At 45.5% G+C, this 21,016-nt stretch overlaps 2 protein-coding genes across 3 annotated transcripts; both read left to right on the forward strand.

Annotated features, from left to right (window-relative positions):
* The first annotated feature begins 1,707 nt into the window (after positions 1-1,707).
* JPT1 (Jupiter microtubule associated homolog 1) lies at positions 1,708-14,721 on the forward strand. 2 transcript variants are annotated; one of them, XM_081184677.1, is made up of 5 exons: positions 1,708-1,887; positions 8,454-8,599; positions 9,392-9,486; positions 10,934-10,955; positions 13,675-14,721. In XM_081184677.1, the coding sequence occupies exons 1-5, from the start codon at positions 1,832-1,834 to the stop codon at positions 13,821-13,823; spliced, it is 468 nt and encodes a 155-aa protein (XP_081040803.1). In that variant the 5' UTR covers positions 1,708-1,831; the 3' UTR covers positions 13,824-14,721. The 2 variants fall into 2 exon arrangements, with proteins under 2 accessions (XP_081040803.1, XP_081040802.1); XM_081184676.1 differs by having other exon boundaries at positions 1,709-1,887; positions 9,389-9,486.
* A 2,097-nt stretch (positions 14,722-16,818) lies between these two features.
* Positions 16,819-20,515, forward strand: NT5C (5', 3'-nucleotidase, cytosolic). The gene is made up of 5 exons (XM_081184669.1): positions 16,819-17,168; positions 18,712-18,812; positions 18,903-18,963; positions 19,958-20,072; positions 20,173-20,515. Exons 1-5 carry the CDS (start codon positions 16,980-16,982, stop codon positions 20,313-20,315), a joined length of 609 nt encoding a protein of 202 aa, XP_081040795.1. The 5' UTR covers positions 16,819-16,979; the 3' UTR covers positions 20,316-20,515.
* The last annotated feature ends 501 nt before the right edge of the window (positions 20,516-21,016 follow it).

Consider the following 21,016-nt stretch of genomic DNA (forward strand, 5'->3'; position numbering starts at 1 on the left):
AGTAGGACCAACGGCAAATTCTGGTATGAAAGGATGGGATAGTGCAGATACTTTATGTGTTGCTCTTTTCACCCTCCCAAGAGTAAGAGACTGCAGTCATTCACAGATGAGGACACAGGAGTAAAGGATGCCAAAGAGGGTAATTACCTGAAGACAACTTCCATGAAATAACAAGCTTTCAGGGAGTGTGGAGAGTTAAGTGTTTTGACTGGGTGGTTTCAGTTCCATCTCCCTTAATTTACCTTTACTGAGACAGCCATGATCTCATCTTGTTACAGTGTCGTCCCCCCCCCCCCTTTAACTGAATGACTTTAAAATAGGGAAATAGGTTTTTCCCCCTGATCTATGTCTCAATATGGAGAAATGATTAGAAATGCTTGTTTCAACAGCGGGACTGAGGAGACAGTACTCTATAAATGTGAGAAGCTAGTATTACTTGATAGCCCTGCTTAAAGTGATTTCACACTGATTACCTTTTGCTAGCATTGTGTCAGTACTACTACACTTGAGACCAGCACGTTGTAAAGTGTTCCCATTCCCCGAAAAGTAAATGATGCACTTCCTTTGTACTGAGTAGGTTTATGTCATATCATAGAATAACAAAACCTTGAGATAGAACTATAGTGCCCTTTTGCCTTTTTTTTTTTTTACTTGACTATTGCTTCATGCTCTCAAACATGTATGTACATGCATACTTTCATAGCTTTGTAGAATAAAAAGTCTGCTGGCCGCTATGATCGCATGGTAAATTGCCACCCTATTTTTCCTAGAGCAAAACTGAAGGTGCGTTTGGAGAGGAGTCCTCATCTAAAACATCAAAGCATTAAAAAATACTGGCATGTTTAAATACCAAGTGCTTTGCAAAGCAGCTGCCGGAACCTACATTTTAGCGAAAAGTCAAGCAACTATGCTTTATCTCCCCCCTGCCCCGAAAAATCCCCAATTTTTCTTCATGCGGAAACCTGCCTATTTCATGCCCAGTCATGCTGCCTGCATCAAGGGAGATGTCAGCTTTTTCCTTTCCACCTTCTTACACATTGTGATTATACATCGCAAAGCAATAATGTGATACCATTGTACTGCATACTTCTATATTCAAGTATTTTTATTTTTTGGCCGCTCATGCGGTAGGAATGTTAGCATCACCCAGTTCAATCATATCCTGGAAGCAGCAAAACTACGGGGCATTGTACTGAAGTAGTGAGTTGCCAGTGTTTTGTTGTGTTGCGCGGTTTTGTGTACAGTAGTTTGAAAGGGCAAAGCGGCACTTTCTTTTCATACATTATGGGGGCCAAACCCTGGACGTGCCGGGTTTATTTCAGGTTCCGGGGCGCGACCAAACACCACTTCACGCATCCCTACTATGCCACTCCCTATGAAGGGATCCCCTCAAACTGCTCTCTCGTAAAGAAAGGCTAAGGAAGTTGTTATTGCCTCATGTGTAGCCCAGCCAATCAGCACCCAATTGATTTGAGTGGCAGCCACACCGTTAAATAGGAAACAAAGGGGGCGAGCGCTCTGGAACAACCAATAAGCGCTGAGCAAAAGTACCTCTCGTCCAGTCCAGTGGGGTGTGCTTGTGGCTGGACCAGTCTCCGGCAGCCGGAGGCGGGACGATCTCTGGAGTGGCACGAGGCCGGCAAGTGAGGCCGGGAGAACGGTTTTGAACTGTCCAATACGACGGCACGAGCCATGACGGGTATAAAAGGAGCTGCCAGCGCCAGGCGGCTACTGCAGTTGACGCCGGCAGTAGTACAGTGTCGGCTTGCGGGAATAAGACCTTCCGCTTACCTCTTCCTCGGGCGGCTCCTCACCCGGCTTCTTCCCCGCCATGACCACCACGACCACCTACAAGGGGATGGACCCCAGCGGGCGAAGCAGTTCCAGGTCGGTTTAGACCGTTTCCCGGGGACCGTTTCCTTGGTTTCATATCTATATATACGTCGCCGCTTCCTATCCTTCGCTTCCCCCCTTCCTTTTCCTGGACCGTGTGGGGAGCGGGCCAGAGCCCATGTCTTTTGGGTTGGCGGCGGTGGAGGTTCTTCCGTTCACACGTGGTTGCTGCCGGACACGTGAAGCCCCCTATCAACGCGGGTTAGAGAACAGGGTGTTGGGGAGGGGGCTCCTCCGGTGGGCCTGGGAGGGTCCTGGGAACCAGTTCCGCTTGGCAAACGGATCCTAGTTCGCGGCCGCCCGAGGCTATTCCTGGGAGGCGAAGGGGTCGTCTGCACGAGGCCACTACACGGGTGTGGGCGCTTTCCTTCAGGCGCACAGTGACCGCGGGTAGCCTATTGTTATGCCGCGGCCCCGGGACTTTCCTCCCGGCGGTCCACACCCACACACCGCCTGGATGCGTCTCTAGGGGGGTGGGCAGGCAGGAGCCGCCTTCCCTTTTATGTCTGCCAGGGTGCCCAGAAGACAGGCGTAGTGCCGTCCAGCTCTCCGCCGCTGGAAATGGGGAGCCGGCGGCCCGCCTTTTCTCTCCTTCGAGGCCTCGCTCGCTTTTCCGGACCTGTGTCGTACTTGCCTTCCCCTTTGTACGCTGCGATCGTCGGGAAGAAGCCCCTGCTTCTCGGCTTTGGAACTGCAGATTGTTGGGAAACGGAGAAATGACGCACCATATTGCTTGTGGGGGGGCTGGAGCTTTTATAAGAGGATAGTTTTATGGGGGGGGGATGTTTTTGTGCATGTTGAGAATAGGCCTCTTACCCCCCCCCCCAAAAAAAAGAGGATTAGCCACGAGGCTTTAGTTTAGTTTAGTACAGTACAGTACTGTCTGCTTTCCGCCACGACGGATAAGATTCTTTGGCTTGCGAGGGTGGGAGCCGCACCCAGCCCGGAATCTGCTCGGGGCCCGCGGAGCCTTTCGCTTGCCACAGCTCTTTCCCTTCTTCTCCCCAAAGAAACAGCTGCGGGGCGGGGGCGCGCTCTTGAGGCTTGGCTGTGTCAGACTCGCTCAGCAGATTGATCCGTGTGCTTCTGCTTCCCAGCCTAACAAAGGAGGCTGCTACCCCTCCCCGATCAACAGGATTAGGTGCTCCCAAAACCCTTTTGCGTCACCCCTGGCACCGTTTCTTGGCTTCCTTTTTGTCTGGCTTGTAGATCTCGGCAGCGAATATCTTAATCTGGCGTGGTTTCTGTAAGTGATTCCTCGCGCTGGGTGGGGCTTGAGCACACTTCTATTGTCTAGCATCTATGACCATCTCTACCTGTTAACTCGAGGCTTAGAAGCCGGGAGCAAGTCAGCAACTTCTGTAATCCTCTGAAAGGCTGTCTCTATCTTTGGTCCAACTTCTGCCTGTAGAGGAAGACTTGATCTTGAAAGGCATGAAAGTGTATGGAGCTTATTGCACACTGTTGCTTTAAATGGATTAGATCTTAAGCATGTTCTGGTGCTGCAACTTTGAATATCTTTTGTATTGGTCAGTACTCTGCAGTGCTGCATGGCTTCCTTTTGGGATTACAAAGTGAGGGCATTGGAAGTGGAGGAATAACTCTGGTTCTTCAGAACTGATTTTTGAAAAAATGCCTTTTTGGTGAACAAAGGAACTAAGTTGGGGGGTGAATTATTATCAGTTGCATTGCAAAATTGAGAGAGAGGCCAAGTAGTCATGTGGTTGGGAATCCAAAGGCCCCAAACTCTAATGTGGCACTCAGAGTGTCCCTAGTTTATGTGTAGAGAGGTAGTATAAAAAGCTTGGCAGGAGAAGTAATTGTTTTCTGCCTTGTTAGCTCCCATGGGAGTCAGTGGGAGAAGAATTAACTGCACCAGGTTCTGTCATGGCATAGACCATGGGTGGGGGATCTTTTTCATTCCAAAGGTTGCATTTCCATCTAGGCTACCTCCCAGGACCTTATGCCATTGGCAGATGGAGCCAGTAACAGATGTGGCAGGCAAGAGGCATTATCACAGTACAAGGCCTTGTACTTTTGGAAGATGCCCAAGGGCCAGATAAAAGGGCTTGGAGGGCCACTGTAGGCTCCAGATCTGAGGATCCTCATCCCCAGAGTAGGCTTTTGGCATGTCCTTGGAGTGGGGTGTTGGATCTGGTGTGTGTCGAGTCCATACCTTGCCCATGACTACACCCCATTTTGGGGATTTGTACAAATTGCACTTGAACTCTGGTAGTAGAGCAATTTAGCCAGTGGCACCTTTCTGCAGTACAGTAGTACCTCGGGTTACAGACGCTTCAGGTTACAGACTCTGCTAACCCAGAAATAATACCTTGGGTTAAGAACTTTGCTTCAGGATGAGAACAGAAATTGGGCGGCGGCAGCGGGAGGCCCCATTAGCTGTAGTGCGCCATATTTGTATATCATTTATTTCCAGCTTATTAATTTCATTGCACACACACTCCACACCAGGAGTGGAGAACTTGTGTCCTCCAGATGTTGCAAACTACAGCTGCCATTATTTACCTTCCTGGCTGGGGATGATGGTTTTGGAGTCCAAGTACAGCTCTAGCGGAACAGATTGCACACATCTGCAGTAGAAACCAACTGAAGCAGTATCTTATTTTTTTAAAAAAGCACTTGTACAGACACCTCTGGTGAATAAGAATAGCCTCCAGGCAACAAGACTGGAAAGGTTTATTACACTTGTTTCTCTGCACACACCCTACTTTTGTGCCATAAATGACTGAGCACATATTCACAAACACACTGGTTTCTTTGTAAGACAGTAACTATTGTAAAAGGCAGAAGTCACATTTGATAAAAGTAAGTTTGTTAATGCCTGAAAGTTTTTTCCTCCCCTGTGTCTGGTTGGTGGTTGTTAGTACTATCGAAATGGCCTACAATTAAATCTACTGAATGATGTAATTTGGAATAGGGGAGGTGTTTGTGGTAGCTTTTTCTAGTTACCAGCAGTTTGTTTCATTTGTATCTCACCTTTTCATCAATGAGCTGGGATACCCAGCCAGATGGGCGGGATATAAATAATAAAATTTTATTTTATTTTTATTATTATTATTTGGTGGTGTATATTAACCCCCTCAACAACCCTGTGAGGTAGGTTAGCCTGAAAGGCAAAGACTGGCCCAAGGTCACCCAGTGAGCTTCAGGCTGAGTGGGGATTTGAACCCAGGTCTCCCATGTCCTCTTCCAGCACCCTAACCACTATGCCATGCTGGAGGTAAGCATGAACTCAGGCATTAAGAGTTCAACACTCTAACCACTACACCACACTGGCTCTATTCCAAGTTCCAGGCTCTTGCCTCTAAGGGAAGGGTGGCATAAAGGATCTGTAGGTGCACTCTGAAGCTAGCTGATGGTAAAGGCATCAGTCCACCGAAGCAGCCCTTCCATTCCTTCTTTAGCTTTGTCTGTTTGACTGCTGAGCCCTTTCCACTTTAGCATGAAACATTCCTACATAAAAATGTGTTCCATATGTACTCTCCCTTTGTGGAGTATCTCCCATTGGGGAACATAAGAGCTTTAGGTAAGCTTATGACAGCTTCCTGTGTGTGAAGATATGAAATACATATTGCAAGAAAAATGGTGATGATACATGGATTCCCTTGCAGAAACTACCATACTTTTTAAAAGAATAATATATGTAGGATTCCTTCCAGTGCTTGCGTTGAGTGCTCTTTTTGCACTCAGAGTCAGGTTCCACCCACCTGTCGGTTGTTAAGGAAGATAAGTCTTACTTTTAAAGTTTGGTTTATCGCTCATTTCATTTAGGAACAACTCATATGATATAATGTGTGGACGACTTCCAAATTGCCTTGGATTGGATTTATAATAGCACATCTCATGTATGGGTCAAAAAACCTTACTTTGTCACAGTCACTTGTTATTTAATTCAAAAAGTTGTCTTAATAATAATAATAATAATAATTTATTATTTATACCCCGCCCATCTGGCTGGGTTTCCCCAGCCACTCTGGGCGGCTTCCAAAAGAATGAAATTGACTGGTAATTGTTGGGAGGTACAACTTTCTTGTTCTAGTCTATAGAAGCATCTAAAATAGGCTTCTATAGAAGGTTTGTATGCTAAACTCCCACGAATTTGCGCAGTCATATGGAGGATGGAGCAAGCTTGTTTACTCCTGCTCTGGAGTCTAGACCCAAAACAGTGGATTCAAGTTACAAGAAAAGAGATTCCGACTAAACATCAGGAAGAACTTTCTGACAGTAAGAGCTGTTTGAGAGTGGAACAGACTCCCATGGGAGGTTGTGGACTCTCCTTCCTTGGAGACTTTTGAACAGAGGTTGGATGGCCATCTGTCATTGAGATTCCTGCATTGCAGGGGCCTGGACGACCCTCGAGTCCCTTCTAACTTACAGGTCTATGATTTTGTTTTCCTGCTGTAACTAGTCAAGGGTGTGTGATTGGTGTGTACTAGGTAACTCCAACATACAAGGGACCCAGACCCTGGCAGTGTTGATGATGCTTTGCCAGGTGGTGTGTTGGCTTTCCAACATCCAGGTGGATGACACAGCCAAAAAAGATACCCTAGTAGAATTCCTATTCTGCGGGGTAATAGGCAGGCATGTGAATTGTTTGCAGCATGACCTAGAGATGTTAGCTGTGCCATAAGAGTATTCAGTGACAAGATGTGCAAACCTTAACACCTGAAGTACACTATATTATATCTAACATCTAGTTCAAAGGACCTACAGTGATATGCTCCCTAATGCAGTGTTTCCCAACCTTTTTTGGGCAAAGGCACACTTGTTTCATGAAAAAAATCTCGAGGCACACCACCATTAGAAAATGTTTAAAAAATTAACTCTGTGCCTATATTGACTATATATAAAGTATATATAAAGTGTGTGTGTGTGTGTGTGTGTATATATATATATATATTATATATATATATATAAAGACTATATATAAAGTATATATAAAGACTACGGATTTGTGTCACTGCCCATTTCCATGAAAGATTTATTCATGCATTTTGCACAATGCCACAATCCCACATGCAACTTTTAAAAAGGATGGGAAACGCTGGGCTATGCAGCTGAGGGTGCACCGCTTATTGCCAGCAGTGCAAAATAGCTCTGCTTTGCTAATACCTGTTTAGCTGAGTAGGAAGGAGTTACAGTCCAGCAGCGTAGTCCTGTGTTATCCTAGTGCATTGGCCTTTTCAGGAAATTGGAGTCAGCAGGCACAGTTGTGAAAGCAGGGGACAGATTGGAGGTTTCAGCCTTGGGTATCTGGATGCCTGGCCTACCCAAAGATGGAAAGCAAGGGCAGAGGAGCAGACCTGGTTGCTGTCTGACTGTATGCTTAGAGCAGGGCTGGAGAAGGGGCGTGGGGCGGGGCTGACGTCGGTCATCTGGAGGCCTGCCCCGGAGAGACGGAGGCACGCACTCCCCTGGACCACCTTGACGCGCATGTCGTAACCCGGGTCACCTCAGTTGTGCGAATGTGCGCCCAGCCAGGCCTCCCCCGCCGCGCTTCCCATTGCTGGGATTTGCCCGGCTTTCAGTCTCAAGGGAGGGAGGGAGGCTGCTCAAGATGCGAGTCGGAGGGGCGGCCTTCCGGCGGCTACGAGGGAGGATTTCGCCCCGCCGCCTCCACGACCAGGCCTTCGCTTCACCCAGGCGCCCCATCCCTCCACCTTTTGCACGCGCCTCCTTCCCGCACGCTTATGCACCCGTTCTTACGTTCGAAAGGCGGCGGCAACTGCAGCTCCTCCTCCTCTAGAGACGAGGCGGGCGCTTGCTGCTGCTGCTGCTGCTGCCACTTGCTGGAAGCTCGCGATGGTTCTCCGTCAGCGAAGGCTTAATGGTTCCTCCCCTCCTCCTCCCCCCCGCTTCCAGGATGAATGGTACAGCCGGAGAAAGAGCGACACTCGAACTCCCGTGAGGAGGAGGAGCCTCCGACTCCCCTTAACACCTTCCGCGCCAGCTGCGGCTCTCCCTCTCTTACAACAGCCCTTCACATTTCAAGCGGTATCTCCTACCACTTTAAAGAGCGGCGACTTAACCCCCCCCCCAGGAATCCTGGGAACTGTATTTTGTTAAGGGTGCTGAGAACCGTTAGACTCCCACGGCACACCAGGCAACATCTCGCGGCACACTAGTGTGCCGCGGAACACCGGTTGGGAAACACTGCCCTAATGCACACTCCACCCTCTAATGCACACTGCAAGGCTAGCAGTGTTTAATGCTGCTGAAGTCAGGTATGAAGTATGGCACAGTGAGTTGCTTGTTGATCCAGACTATAGCTAAGGCATGTTATCAGGACAGCATGGGGATTAGAAATTACTGATCTTAAATTTCAGATTCCTGAACTATCCTCCAGTCTGACCTTGTCCTTCTTTGCTTCTTTCTCATAGATACTAAGTGCCCCACTTTTGGAAAGTTTCAGCAACAGCTTTCAGTTTACTCTGAAAATAGTTGGGCTAACCTGCTACTTTAATGCCCTCTTTTTGCACTGGTAGGCTACACTGTAGATGACAATGCTGTAAACATAACTCTCGGGTCTCTATTTCTAGAGTTCTTCGTCCACCAGGTGGTGGTTCCACGTTCAACATGGGATTTGATCTGCCAAAAGAACACCAAAACACAAGAAGACACAAGATGGCATCCAATATCTTTGGGACTCCAGAAGATAATTCATCCCCCTGGGCTAGCTCAACAGGTGAAACAACTACTTCTCATTCTTTAAAGGGGTGCCCATGGTTGAATATCTGGATTCGGGTTTTCTGACTGTGCTTCCTGGCCTTCTTTTGGAGCTGTAAAATAGTCTTTGTAAAACAATTTTAAAAATAACTGGAGAGAGGATAACTTGCAATGTAGGCTTGTCTGTACTTGAATAGTTGCTGATGGGTGGAAGCATGAACTACTTCCTCAGGAGGAGCTGCAGCATGTGGAAGTAACGTTGAGCAATTTTTGGCTTCAGTTTATCCTGTTCACAATCTCTTGGCACTGGGGCAAGTCCTAGCCTGTTTACATGCTAACTCCTGTGACCCTGTTCTAAGCCGTGGTGTACTAGCACACCAGTGGCTATTTCACTTACAGAACTAGGTGCATGTACTCCGCAGGCATTGGGAAAACATTAATCTGCCACTACAGCACAATACTAGCATTCAATCTGTTTCTAATGTGCCTATGAGGGTGTGTCTATAAATGAAGAAAACTGCATGAAATTTCAATACAGAACAGGTCAAGAGGGTCATTGTTAGGTCAACTGGTTGAACGTGCAAAAGTACTTGTACTAAGCTTAAACTCATAGCAGATGTTCAAGATTCAGAAACATTTTGAATAGGGAGGTGTTGGGACTGTGCTAGATGAGGTATGTGTTAAGCAGGTAACAAAGAATTTTGGGGCCAGTTCATTGTCTCTGGTTGTTGCTTAGAAATATTGTACATGATTTTATTATTTGGGGTATCTGCTTTAAGTACATGTTACAGTGACAATTTATTCACAGCAGCCAAGCCCAACGATGTCAGTGAAAATTCCGAAGCTCCTGGGTCACAAAGAAGAAATTCTTCTGATGCAATCTCTGGTGACTTCGTGGATCCAAAGGTAAGAGCTGCTCTTTCTGTAAATTGAGAATATTAAAATGGTGGCAGAGCTGCTCAACCTTCAAAGGGCTGGCTTTGCTCTTATTTTGTTACCTTCCTCCTCAAAGGAAGGTATACATGAAGATATCCCTAGTTCTTGATAATTAGATTTCAAGCACAGTGCTGCTCTGAAAACACTGCCTCTACGCTTGCCATTTGAAGCAAAACTCCAAAGACATTAATAGTGTAGCAGATTAACATAAGACTAAAACTCATAGCGCTGCTGGATCAGGCCAGTGGCCCATATATATCAGCAGCATCCTGTACTCATAGTGATCAGCCACAAGCATAAAGTACCTGGTGTGAGTATTAGGAGAGTTTGCTTCCTATTGATGGACACCTTGTACACTAGTTAACATGTGAACTGATAGTTGTGACTTCAGTCAACATGTATGTCTAGAGTTTCCTCTTGATTTTAGACAAGGTGGATCCTATGTATGCTAGTGTTTTTTGAAGATAATTTAACACAGCTTAACTACCCCCAAATTTTAGTTTATTTATCAGATTGTGAAGAAATTAGTAATCATAGGTTAGCCTATACTAGGGATGTACTGCTCCTAGCATATTTTCATCCTGATTCTCAACTAGTGGTAGGCTGGTATATGTTTTGTTATGGGCCTGTAAGTTTCCTTTAGTGCACATGTTGCTGAAGTCAGAAAGTGACCTTCAGGAAACTACCCCCTTGGGTATGTTTGGTGGCCTGTTATGGGAGTTCCTTCACTGGTAGGTTATTCTACATGGGAAATGACTGGATGAATGCGCCAGTCATTCTTGATGCTGCAGAATTACCAGCCCTTTGTAGAGGCTGACTGGAAGTAGGCAGCAGGGAAAATCAGTAAAACATATAGCCATGCAATGGTCAGTTTCTTCTCTTGAATGGGTATTCAAGTCTCACAGACACTTGTTTTCTTCTGGACATCAGCAGTTTCCTCCAGGCATGTTAGTATGCCTCAACTCACAGATTGGAAATTACCATATATACTCAAGTATAAGCTGACTTTTTCAGCACATTTTTTTATGCGGAAAAAGCCCCCCTCGGTTTATACTCAAGTGAGGGTCCTTTCGGGCTGCTCCTTCCTCCTCCTCCGCCTTTGCCGCTATTGAACTGGCTTATACTTGAGTCAATAAGTTTTCCCAGTTTTTTGTGGTAAAATTAGGTGCCTCAGCTTATATTCGGGTTGGCTTATACTCGAGTATATACGGTACCTGTCTTACAAATTGGAAAATGTATGCCCACCAGGATTGAGTTTTTCCCCATAAAACTCAAACTACGTTCATTGTTTCAGAAATCAGGTTTCTGCTATTGACAAATGTGCTTACTTTATATTGGCTCAGCTAAAGATGTGATCTTTGTTGGTTAATGTCAGCAAAGGTAGAATTAACATTGGCCTTTTTTTATTTTATTGCAGGGCGAGGAAGGTGAGGCTCCCGGTAAGTACTTTCTCCTCCTTGCCTCTAAATAAGCGAAAAGAAAATTCATTTCTGGCTTGGGTGGATGTGTACACTGATGTATGTTGGAGTCTGAAAGGATAAATGGAGATCAAGATGACTTGAGGAGAGGTGTCTCCATAATGAAGACCTATCTGTCAGCTCTGTGGCCTCTTGGTCTTGCATAAGATTTTACCTGGTTGCAGTTCACACATGAATAAATGCAAAACATTTTAATTCTCAGGTGTACCTGGGGTGCACCTGCCACCACATACAATAAGTTAATAGAATGTGCATGTATACCTCAGTAGGCATAATTCATTGGAGTTCTGTAGGGATTTGTGAATATAGAATGGCGTAAATATGTCCAATTCGTGTATGTGTTGTGTATGGTGGCAGACATGCTGAAACTAAGTTTAAGGGGAAATTGCTGCCAAATTACACAGAAAGGAGCAGAATGGAAATGGGAGTGGTGGGTTTTTTTGTTTTCAAACATCAGGAACTATTAAGAGTGAAGCTAGAGAGAGGCTTCCTTTTACTCCCAACGTTGTGTGGTGAATAAAGTGTGTGTTTTCTGAGCTAAGCTTCCAGAGCTGTCATTTGTAGAGCCATAACTCCATGAAACCTACAACATAAACTGTACTTTGAGAAGGCTGCATGTGAGTGTGTGATGTGACTAGTGGGTTTGGGTAACTTACAAGTTTTCCAACAACTTAGGCAAGAGGCTTCCAACTTGAAAACCTGCCTTAACGAATTGGGATCCTTCTAATTCTGTAGAGTTCCTGTTGGTGGTGGTTAGTCTGCTAATGGCACAAAAAAGTGCCCCGGCTACCATGTGAAGGCTCCTAGGTATATTAAAGCAATCCAGAATTACCACACTCATTTTGTTGGGGAAATGGAGTGAATAGAACAGAATTAGTCCAGTTTTCTGTCAAGCAGAACAGGTACTCATGACGCTTAATGTATTGTGCACATGAGTAGCTTCTATCAGCTGTGAAATAGCACACCTCTTTGTCTGGTAGCCAGTTATCATTACTCACTTGATCTCTCTTCAGGATTCTTGTAGACCTTTGCCTTCTCTTAGCTGACTTTTTATATGCATGGGACAGCTTTCTAAGATGACTGATCTTCAGAATTTCAGCAGATAGCCTTAGCTGTCTAGTGCACTCCAAACATAATTAACCTCAATCAGTGTTCAGTGAAAATGTTTCTTATAAGAGCTGGATAGAGGGGGGTTTTCAACCTGTGGTTAATCATCCAGAAATCTGCCAGTTGAAGTAGATTTCAGAATCAAGGTCAGAGAGACAACCTGACAACCTGAAAGTGAAATAAACCCCAATTTGGCACTCCCATTTAAAACCTACACCTTATAGTCCAAGAATGGGATAGTAACATGCCACAGGAAGGGCAGGTGTAAGGCCACTGATAACTAGCAGATCTGAGCCTTGGGTAGTTTAATGTCTGAGACTAATAGCCATTGTGGAAATGAACAGCAAAGGTGGCTGGATGAATTTACAGCAGAAAGATTATAGAAAGAGCTTGAAGATAGCAAGCAGCTATAGTTCAGAAACCTATTCTACATTAATTTTGAAAAATCTAATTTATCTGATTTTTCTTCCTGGAAATGTGATGGTATATTAGGACAGTGAATTATTTGTATGTTGGCAGGTAGGAGTTCCTGAGTAAAGACTAAACAATAATGGTTTTAATTACATGCATATGCAGGAATTCTATCCGTGCAGCCAGTCATTAGTGTGGTGTCTAGATTGTAATAACTAGGCTTGGCAGATTGTTTGAAAGCTTTGGTTGAAACTTCTTTGGAAAAGCTGCATACCAAGGAGTTTCTAAACTATCTGGCTAGGATGTATGATGTACTTAGTTCTGTGGCCAAATGGCACATTAAATCCTGTTCGACATGCTGCCTGCATTCAATTTCACAACACAACATTAATCCTTACTCTTCTGCATATAGTGTGTTCTGCTTTTGTTGGATCTGCTTACCATAAGCAGGTGCTTCAATTAAGCAAATGGTTAGATGTGATAATAAGGCTCCTTGTACAATGAATATTCCCCTAAAGTGCATATGCATAACATGGATTGACTGATGCTCTTTCCTTGCTAAATTCGCTGGCGTTGTTTTTCCTACTTTTAAAAATTGGGTTTTTATATTGTTGGAGACAAAAAGAAAACACAAGAAAAACAATAATGCCAAAATATAACAATGGGGACAATAATACAAATTCATAATGCTACTGTAGGACATTGGGGCTGACTGGTGTTGACCCCTCAAGAAATCTAATTTACTCTCAATACTTGGAAATACTTAAACAGAAAAGGAATTTGGGTCCGACTCCAAATAATTTGTACTTTGCTATACATGCAGCTGAGGAATGGGGATCCTGTGGCCCTCCAGATGTTGCTAGAATTTTGCTTACTCCCATCAGCCCCAGCCAGCATAGCCAGTGATCAGGGATGATGGGAGCTGTAGTTCAGCAGCATCCAGAGGCAACCCTGGACCTTTCCCAGAGACAGTCCTGTACAAGTGAAGCCCACGAAAGATGCAAGCCCAGAGCAGTGTATCTGCTAGATAGAGCTGTTGGGTGGCAGTCTTTTCTACTTCCGTTGTTTAAGATTTGCCACAGAGCCAGTGTTTGTCCAGCAATAACTTTGATACGTTGGAGATTGAAGCATTCCTCTTTTTTCCCTATTCCTCCTTTTCTAGAAAACACAGAGGTTGAAATAGAAGCTGCCTCTGGCCCGAGTGAAGAGAAGCCTGTGCCAGCTGCACCAGTTCCTAGCCCCGTAGCTGCAGCACCTGCACCATCTAGGAGAAATCCACCTGGCGGAAAGTCCAGCCTAGTCCTTGGTTAAACTGATTCCTCCTTTGCTCCTCCTCCTAACTACTTGGAACTCATGTCTGTCATCTTTGTTTTCCTTCCATGCTTGTGAACTGCACAACTTGAGCCTGACTGTACTTCTTCTCAAACTGTCATTAAAGAAGCACTTTATGTACTTCATCTTTTTTAAAGGAAGGTTTTTTCAACTTCTGTCTTGTCTCCCTTGGGTCTACTGGAAGTGGAATGTGTGATTTCTTTTCCTAGTGGTAGACGTAGAGCAGTGGCATTCCTACGCAGCCCATGGCTGATGGAAAAATTTCTAAGGTATATATATATATAGTAGTGTATCATAACCTAGGCTGGTTGGTTCTGAGTGTGTTAGATGGCATTTTGTCCTGAAATTTGTAGAAACCCCTTAGTTAGCTTAGAAGAAGGGTTGAAAGTCCAGGATTGCACAGATCAGAAGACGGTTGACAAATGTACTCTCTCTTTCCTACCTATCCCTGCAACACATACTAGTTGGTTATCCAAGGTATCATTCAGTAACTGGTAAATGTCTAAAGCCCTGTTGTGCATTTCTGAACAGTAAGAGTCTTGGTGCTAGCGATTACCATGCTGCCTTCAAACAAGAAGAATCTTGGTTCAGGCATATCAAGTTGGGACCAGTGCCAAATGACAGGGCTAGTAATTTGAGATGCTGTTCTGTTGCCCCAGTATCGGGACCCACCTGAAGTCAAGGTGGAGTGGATCTTGCAGAAGTATTGGAGACAGGAACAATCTCTTTTAAGAGGCAGTCTAGTTCAAACAATTCCTGTGCTATGCATGATCATGTTGCTGCTTGACCATGAGGTGAGAGTTTCATCCTTCTAAATGTGTGTTGTATCTTGATAAAGCTGGATTGTTGCTTAAATAAAATATATAGAAATTTTGAAGCAGTGTCTGAGCTTTGTTTTCAGGGTCTGCTATGCTGCCTACTCATCACTTGAATATCAAGTTGAAATCCACAAAAATGTGGAAGAGAAATTGGGTGGTTTCATAGAACATTTCCATATACACTTCCCAAACAAACAACCATTGCTGTAGCAATGTTAACATGCTAGGTTGCTGCTAATTAGTGCCATTATACTAGAAGTGTAATCAAGTGTCATGTAGCCATCATGCTTTGCGGTAACTACGGAGGTATATCTGCTTTAAGAGATGGGAATACAGCGTTGATAGTTGTGAAACTAAATCACTTTCATTTGGCTTTTTACACACGTTAAGGGATGCTAAGCAAGATCTCTTATTCAAAGGCTGCTGTACATAAAATGGCTAGTAATTACAGATGGAACAGTTTGACCATAATATTTAAAACATGAAAATGGAACACATTTCAGAGGTTGAGTAGCAGTTGGGCATAACAAAGAAGTTTTACATCAGGCCAAGAAGCACCAGAATCCGGGGGAAACAGTGCCCTGTCTGCATAGCTCTTCTTGTGTGCTCTAGCTCCCAGATACTGATCTTGGTATTAGCCCATTGTTTGCTGGCTGTCCATTAAGAGCTTGGGAACTATTGCAACCTGATACAGATGAAAGTCTTTGCACTAATTGAAGGGAAGCAAATAGTTTCTTACACATCATTGTTGTGCAATATGGGCTGTGATGGTGTGCCATAAAATCTAATCTACATTCTTAGCGTTGCAGAGAGAAACACTTTATCAGGGTCTGCTTATCTCCCTCATAATGAGGGGTTTCCACCATGCTCTGCTGGGTGTCCCAATTCTGATTTCAGTGGGATGAACTTTACCACACATTGCAATTTTGTGTAATAATGAAATCCTGCAATGTGGTCAAAATGTTAGAAGCTATCCTGGATTGAGCTCTCACTTCAACATAGTTTAGGAATCATTTGGGTATGTTCTCTATCTAGTAGTAACTGACACCATTATAATGCCACAGTGGTGGTGTAGAATTCAAGTGTTTGATTGCTTTTTTGCAATAGAACAGAGTGAACTGAGCAACATACTGAGCAATTCTTGTAAAGGTAAAGGACCATTAGGTCCAGTCGTGGCCGACTGGGGTTGTGGCGCTCAACTCGCTTTATTGGCCGAGGGAGCCGGTGTACAGCTTGCGGGTCATGTGGCCAGCATGACTAAGCCGCTTCTGGCAAACCAGAGCAGCGCACGGAAACGCTGTTTACCTTCTTGTCAGAGTGGTACCTATTTATCTGCTTGCACTTTCAGACTGCTAGGTTGGCAGGAGCAGGGACCGAGCAACGGGAGCTCACCCCGTCACGGGGATTTGAACCGCCGACCTTCTGATCGGCAAGTCCTAGGCTCTGTGGTTTAACCCACAGTGCCACCCGTGTCCCAATTCTTCTTGTAGCTTCCCTAATTCTTGATAAAAGCTCATCTCTCACTCTTTCTTCCCTCTCCCCCTGTCCCGCCCAATACATCCACCCCTCATTGTATATTTGCTATTGACCAGGCTCAGTTACCATATAAAGAAAACTCAAAGCCATGCCTGTAACTCGCAACCCTTGCTTGAACAAATGTGTCCAGGTAGCTCAGTTGGTAGAGCACGAGACTCTTAATTTCAGCGTCGTTGGTTCGAGCCACACGTTGGGCCAAAGATTCCTGCAGTGCAGGGGGTTGGGCCAAATGACTGGGGAGGGCGTTTCCTTACAATTCTGACTTTAGAGCGACCTTGGATAGCTGAAAACATTGCTTCAAGTGCAGATCTCTTCGTTTAGACCTGTGGGTCCCCAGATGTTGCTGGACTACAACTCCCATCATTCTTAGCCAGCATGACCAGTGGTCAGGGAAGATGGGAGTTGTAGTCCAACAACATTTGGAGACCCACTGATTGAGAAACACAAGACGCTGATCAAATAACAGCAAAAAGTTAATGCAAAATGGGGACTCCTGTTTTGAGCACGAAGGGGGAAAGCCACCTCCTCCTCGCCCTTCCAAGCCGGAGAATGGGGAGAAATCTCTCCCCCTCTTCTTCCCACAAAGCGCCGCGCTTCCCACGTGCGCCTTCTGCTCATGCGCCCCTGAGCGGGTTAGATCTCGCCCTTTGAGTATCCATTACTCCTCTCTCGTGGGTCGCCGGGGGCCGAAGTTCCCCCCAGGCTCCGCCTCTCTGACTCCCCAGCGCCTCCTCTGGCGTAGCCAGGCTCTGCAGCGGCCCACGTGCGCCCCCGGGGAAGAATGGACGGCGGCTCCGCGTCCCGCCCGCTGCGCGTCCTGGTGGACATGGACGGGGTCCTGGCGGACTTCGAAGGCGCGCTGCTGCGGGGCTTCTCCGCCGCCTTCCCCGGAGAGCCTCGCGTGGAACTGGAGCAGCGAAGGGGCTTCTTGGCGGTGGAGCAATACCGCTCCCTGCGGGAGGATCTGGGGGTGAGCATCGGGAGGGCGGGCGGGGGGGGGGGGCGCCGCTGGACGGCTCCCATGACCCGAGCTGCTCCCGGAAGATGACAGGGGGAAGAGGGAGAAGAGCCCCGGCTCCTTTTTGGAGAGCTCGAGTGCTAAGGCTTGCCCGAGATCCAACGCAGCAGGAAACTTTAGAAAAACCGGCAGGGGCATTGCGGCTCCCTTCTGCCTTTAAAACAGTTGCGACATGGGCAAAAAGTCAACTTTCAGCTGGCAGCAAGGAGGGAAAGCTGGATCTAGTGGATTTTTACCCCTTAAAAGCTCGAGTCAGCAGCCTTGCCGCAAAGAGGAACGCGCGCTCCCCTGCCCACCCCGTCGGTGGCATTTAGTGACGCAGAGCATCAAACTATCTTCAACGCTACAAGTTGATAGCTAAAGTTTCAGAGCTGCCCTCTATTCCTCCACCACACTCCATCTCTCCTCTGCAGGTCTCATGTGTCTTTTAAAAGTTTTGCGGTAGGCATATTTCATTCCACTGGAAAAGCCATACATGGGAATGATTCATTTCTTCAAGTTGAAACATTAAGGCTACAACCTTGCTTTTAAACCCAATTGTGGAGATTCTCTGTATGGTGAAGAATCATGGTGTCACCAATTACAGCAGCAAACATAGCCCAAAATAACAGATGAAGGAAAACGGAGACACAATCATTTGGTAGCATCCAAAGTAGCTTTGAAATGCCGTTTTGTATTTTTTAGCTTTCTTTTAAAAAAAGGGCTCAGTGCAACTTGCATTAACAATTATATATTTTTCTTTCCAGAATCAGCACACTCTCTTTCCACTGCTAAATAGGCTTGGAAAGTGAGAGGCTTTCCCAAAAAAGTTATCTGAAACCAGTCACTTTTCAGCCAAGTTTCTCAGTACAAGAAATATCATTTTAAATAATCGGTTTATATAAACAATTATTCCCCCAACCATGAAAAAATATTGAAATGCGAAATATACCCAGGAACAAGTCTTCACCATGCCAGAAACGTTATCCAATAAAAAGCCTGCAGGAATAAAGCAGTCTTAGGCTGCAATCCAAACCCCCTTTGTGCAGGGTTGGCGAGTTGGATTGGGCAGAGGTGTCTCAGAACACTCCCTTCAACCTGCTAAAAGAGGTGGGGGGCATGTACTGCCGACAGGACCCCCCCCCCCCGCAGCAGCTCATAGAGCTAACCCAGGCTCTGCTGGATCCTAAGCCAGCCCTGCTGCTGTGGCTTGATTTGCCAGCCCCCCATCCCAGCTGGCATGCGTGCAATGGCTGTGGAAGCAGCGGTGGTCCTGCAGCTCAGTTCAACCCCTCTGCTGCTCAGCCAGGGTTTCTACGGCAGCCCCAGTGCCTTGCTCCAGAAGGCACTCCTTGACCACGTACATGGGATACAGTTTTGAAAACTAAAGCAGTTCTTGAGCCCTTCTCGGGGGGAAGGAGAGCCTTCTCCTATTTTCTTCATAGTAGATTGAATATGAAGCAACTAGGTGAGCTCTGTTTAGACTAGAAGTGTAATTCCATGCATCTGGTTTCAGGTGAAGGTAGCCAGTGTGTACGAGTCACCAGGCTTCTTTCTGGGTTTGGATCCCATTCCAGGAGCTATGGAAGCAATGCAGGAGATGATTCAAATGCCAAAGTAAGGCCCATTCGGAACACAGAATGGTTTGCAATTAGCCCCCATGGTTTATTTTCATATAGTGACTAATAAATGCCCATGTCTTTTCAGCACAGAAGTATTTATTTGCACAAGCCCTATCCGGAAATATGAATACTGCGTTCAAGAGAAGGTTGGCAATTGTTTGCTGTCCCCTACACTCTCTCTGTTCTGCTTGCTTACCCTGACTCCAACCTTGTGTTATGCAGAGCCTCCCATCAGATTCCTTATTTTTGCTTCTATGTTCCTCGTCTTCAGTACTAGTGGCTTATGTGCTTCATTGTCGAGGTGAGGCTCTATTCATGTCCCTTCTACACCATTGGGTTACCTGCTCTGATGTAGATCCCCCACCTATGGGAGTATTTCAGAGGCTTTTGAATGGTAACTTGCAGGCACAAGTCAGTTGAACAGTCTATTGCACATTGCACTGGAAAATGAACAAATGTATTATAAAAGTAGGATATGTACCCCCACGAAACACAAGCATATAGTTTTTATAATACAGTGGTACCTTGGTTTACGAACTTAATCCGTTCTGGAAGCCCGTTCTTAAACTCTAGGAAGAAGACACAGTGGGCTTATGTCCGAGTAAATGTGCACATGATTGTGTTGTGAATCTTGTAGGTAACAGGAAACATCTTGCATTTTTCTTGCCCTTTGGCCCAATTTATTTAAATGTTTCCCCCTTTTCTGTGAAAAAAACCCCATGAGAATCTCTGCATTTTGCTGGATGACCAAAATGTACAATGATTGGAATACCTATGTTAACCAGAATTTCTACCCCCTGTGCTATGGGTCTCCAGATGCTTCAGGAAGCCACCAGCTTCTGCTCTACAAGCCCGATTAAAACAGACATCTTCTGCATGTTTACTCAAAAGTACACCCCACTGCATTCATTCCTGAGTATGTGTGTTCAGGATTGCCGCCTAAGCAATTTGTGAAATGAGAAAATGTCTGTCAAAGTTTGTAGAAAACATTTCATACCAGCTTTATAATTTCACGTCTTCTCTGACTCCCCTGTCTAAATAACCGGTCAGATATAGTCGAGTGTTTTGGCTTCTTTGTTTTTTTTGGTAAAAAGGCTGTAATTAAAATTCTTCTGATACTGATCTTTCTTCACCTGATAGTACAGCTGGGTTCAAAAGCACTTGGGTCCCAAATTTGTGGAGCGGATAATTCTGACCAGAGATAAAACAGTTGTGTCTGCTGATCTGCTCTTTGATGACAAGGATGCCATTAAAGGTACGAGAATGTGCAGTGCAGTTTCCAGATCCAAACACTTTACCATTGCTCCAGTGATGAAATGGTCCCTCTTGCAATTTCCCATTCTCATTCTTCTCAGGGGTTGAGCCTAATCCGAGCTGGGAGCACATCTTGTTCTCATGCTGTCATAACAAGCATCTAAAGCTGCAGCCCCCACGAAGAAGACTCGAGTCTTGGACTGATGACTGGAGGGCAATACTGGAGAGCAAGCGCTCCAAGTGATGGCTGAAGAAAGGGGCGTGTACTTCAACAGGCAGTGAAAGTGACCCAAAACACCAGCTGGTCATTAAACCCCACTGGAACGAAGCAAGACACCCACCTAGTGAGCTGGCCTAGACGGAAATATATTTCCTATTTGCAAGAGAATAGTGTTTTGTCCTAATTAAACATCAACAATGTGAGTTATAAAGATGTTAAATCCCTGTGTGGAGTCTTTGTCATACATCTAGATAAATAAAAGTGCAAACGGTCAGTAGCTGTTAGGACACACCTGTTAGGATTCTTGCTCCGTGTTTGCAGTCATGAAGGAGCTAAGTCAGAATGCTCCGAGTGTATTATATGTAATTAAACGTAGATTAGCCAAGATGTTGAGCTTTTGAGTCTGTTATGCAAACTACAAATACTCTGCAGGTTCCGTAAGTGTGCTGATGCTTCCTGGTATCAGTTGCTGTGATGTTCGGGCTGGAGAAAGTTTTTGAAGCGATCGACCGACCAGGAGGGAGAGAACATGCCAATCGGGCATGTGTCTCTACCAGGGTCCTACATGAGAGTAGGACGATCCTAACAACACCTACACAGTGCAGTTTGGAAAGCTCTGATCTAGCTCCCTGCAATGCAAGAAATATGCAGCTGTCCCATAAGGGGATCAAATCTGAAAACTTGGCATTATGAGCACCACACACTAACCAACTGAGCCATTTGCT

The sequence above is a fragment of the Podarcis bocagei genome (genome assembly GCF_964188305.1).
Source record: "Podarcis bocagei genome assembly, chromosome: 2".
In the NCBI taxonomy this organism is placed as follows: domain Eukaryota; kingdom Metazoa; phylum Chordata; class Lepidosauria; order Squamata; family Lacertidae; genus Podarcis; species Podarcis bocagei.

Excerpts from the sequence above, each read along its gene's own strand:
- JPT1 (XM_081184676.1), top strand. The coding sequence starts at position 1,832 with ATGACCACCACGACCACCTACAAGGGGATGGACCCCAGCGGGCGAAGC. Across the intron at positions 8,600-9,388 it reads CCCCTGGGCTAGCTCAACAG|CAGCCAAGCCCAACGATGTC; the intron begins GTGAAACAACTA and ends ATTTATTCACAG. Across the intron at positions 9,487-10,933 it reads GTGACTTCGTGGATCCAAAG|GGCGAGGAAGGTGAGGCTCC; the intron begins GTAAGAGCTGCT and ends ATTTTATTGCAG.
- NT5C (XM_081184669.1), top strand. The coding sequence starts at position 16,980 with ATGGACGGCGGCTCCGCGTCCCGCCCGCTGCGCGTCCTGGTGGACATG. Across the intron at positions 18,813-18,902 it reads GAGATGATTCAAATGCCAAA|CACAGAAGTATTTATTTGCA; the intron begins GTAAGGCCCATT and ends ATGTCTTTTCAG. Across the intron at positions 20,073-20,172 it reads TGACAAGGATGCCATTAAAG|GGGTTGAGCCTAATCCGAGC; the intron begins GTACGAGAATGT and ends CATTCTTCTCAG.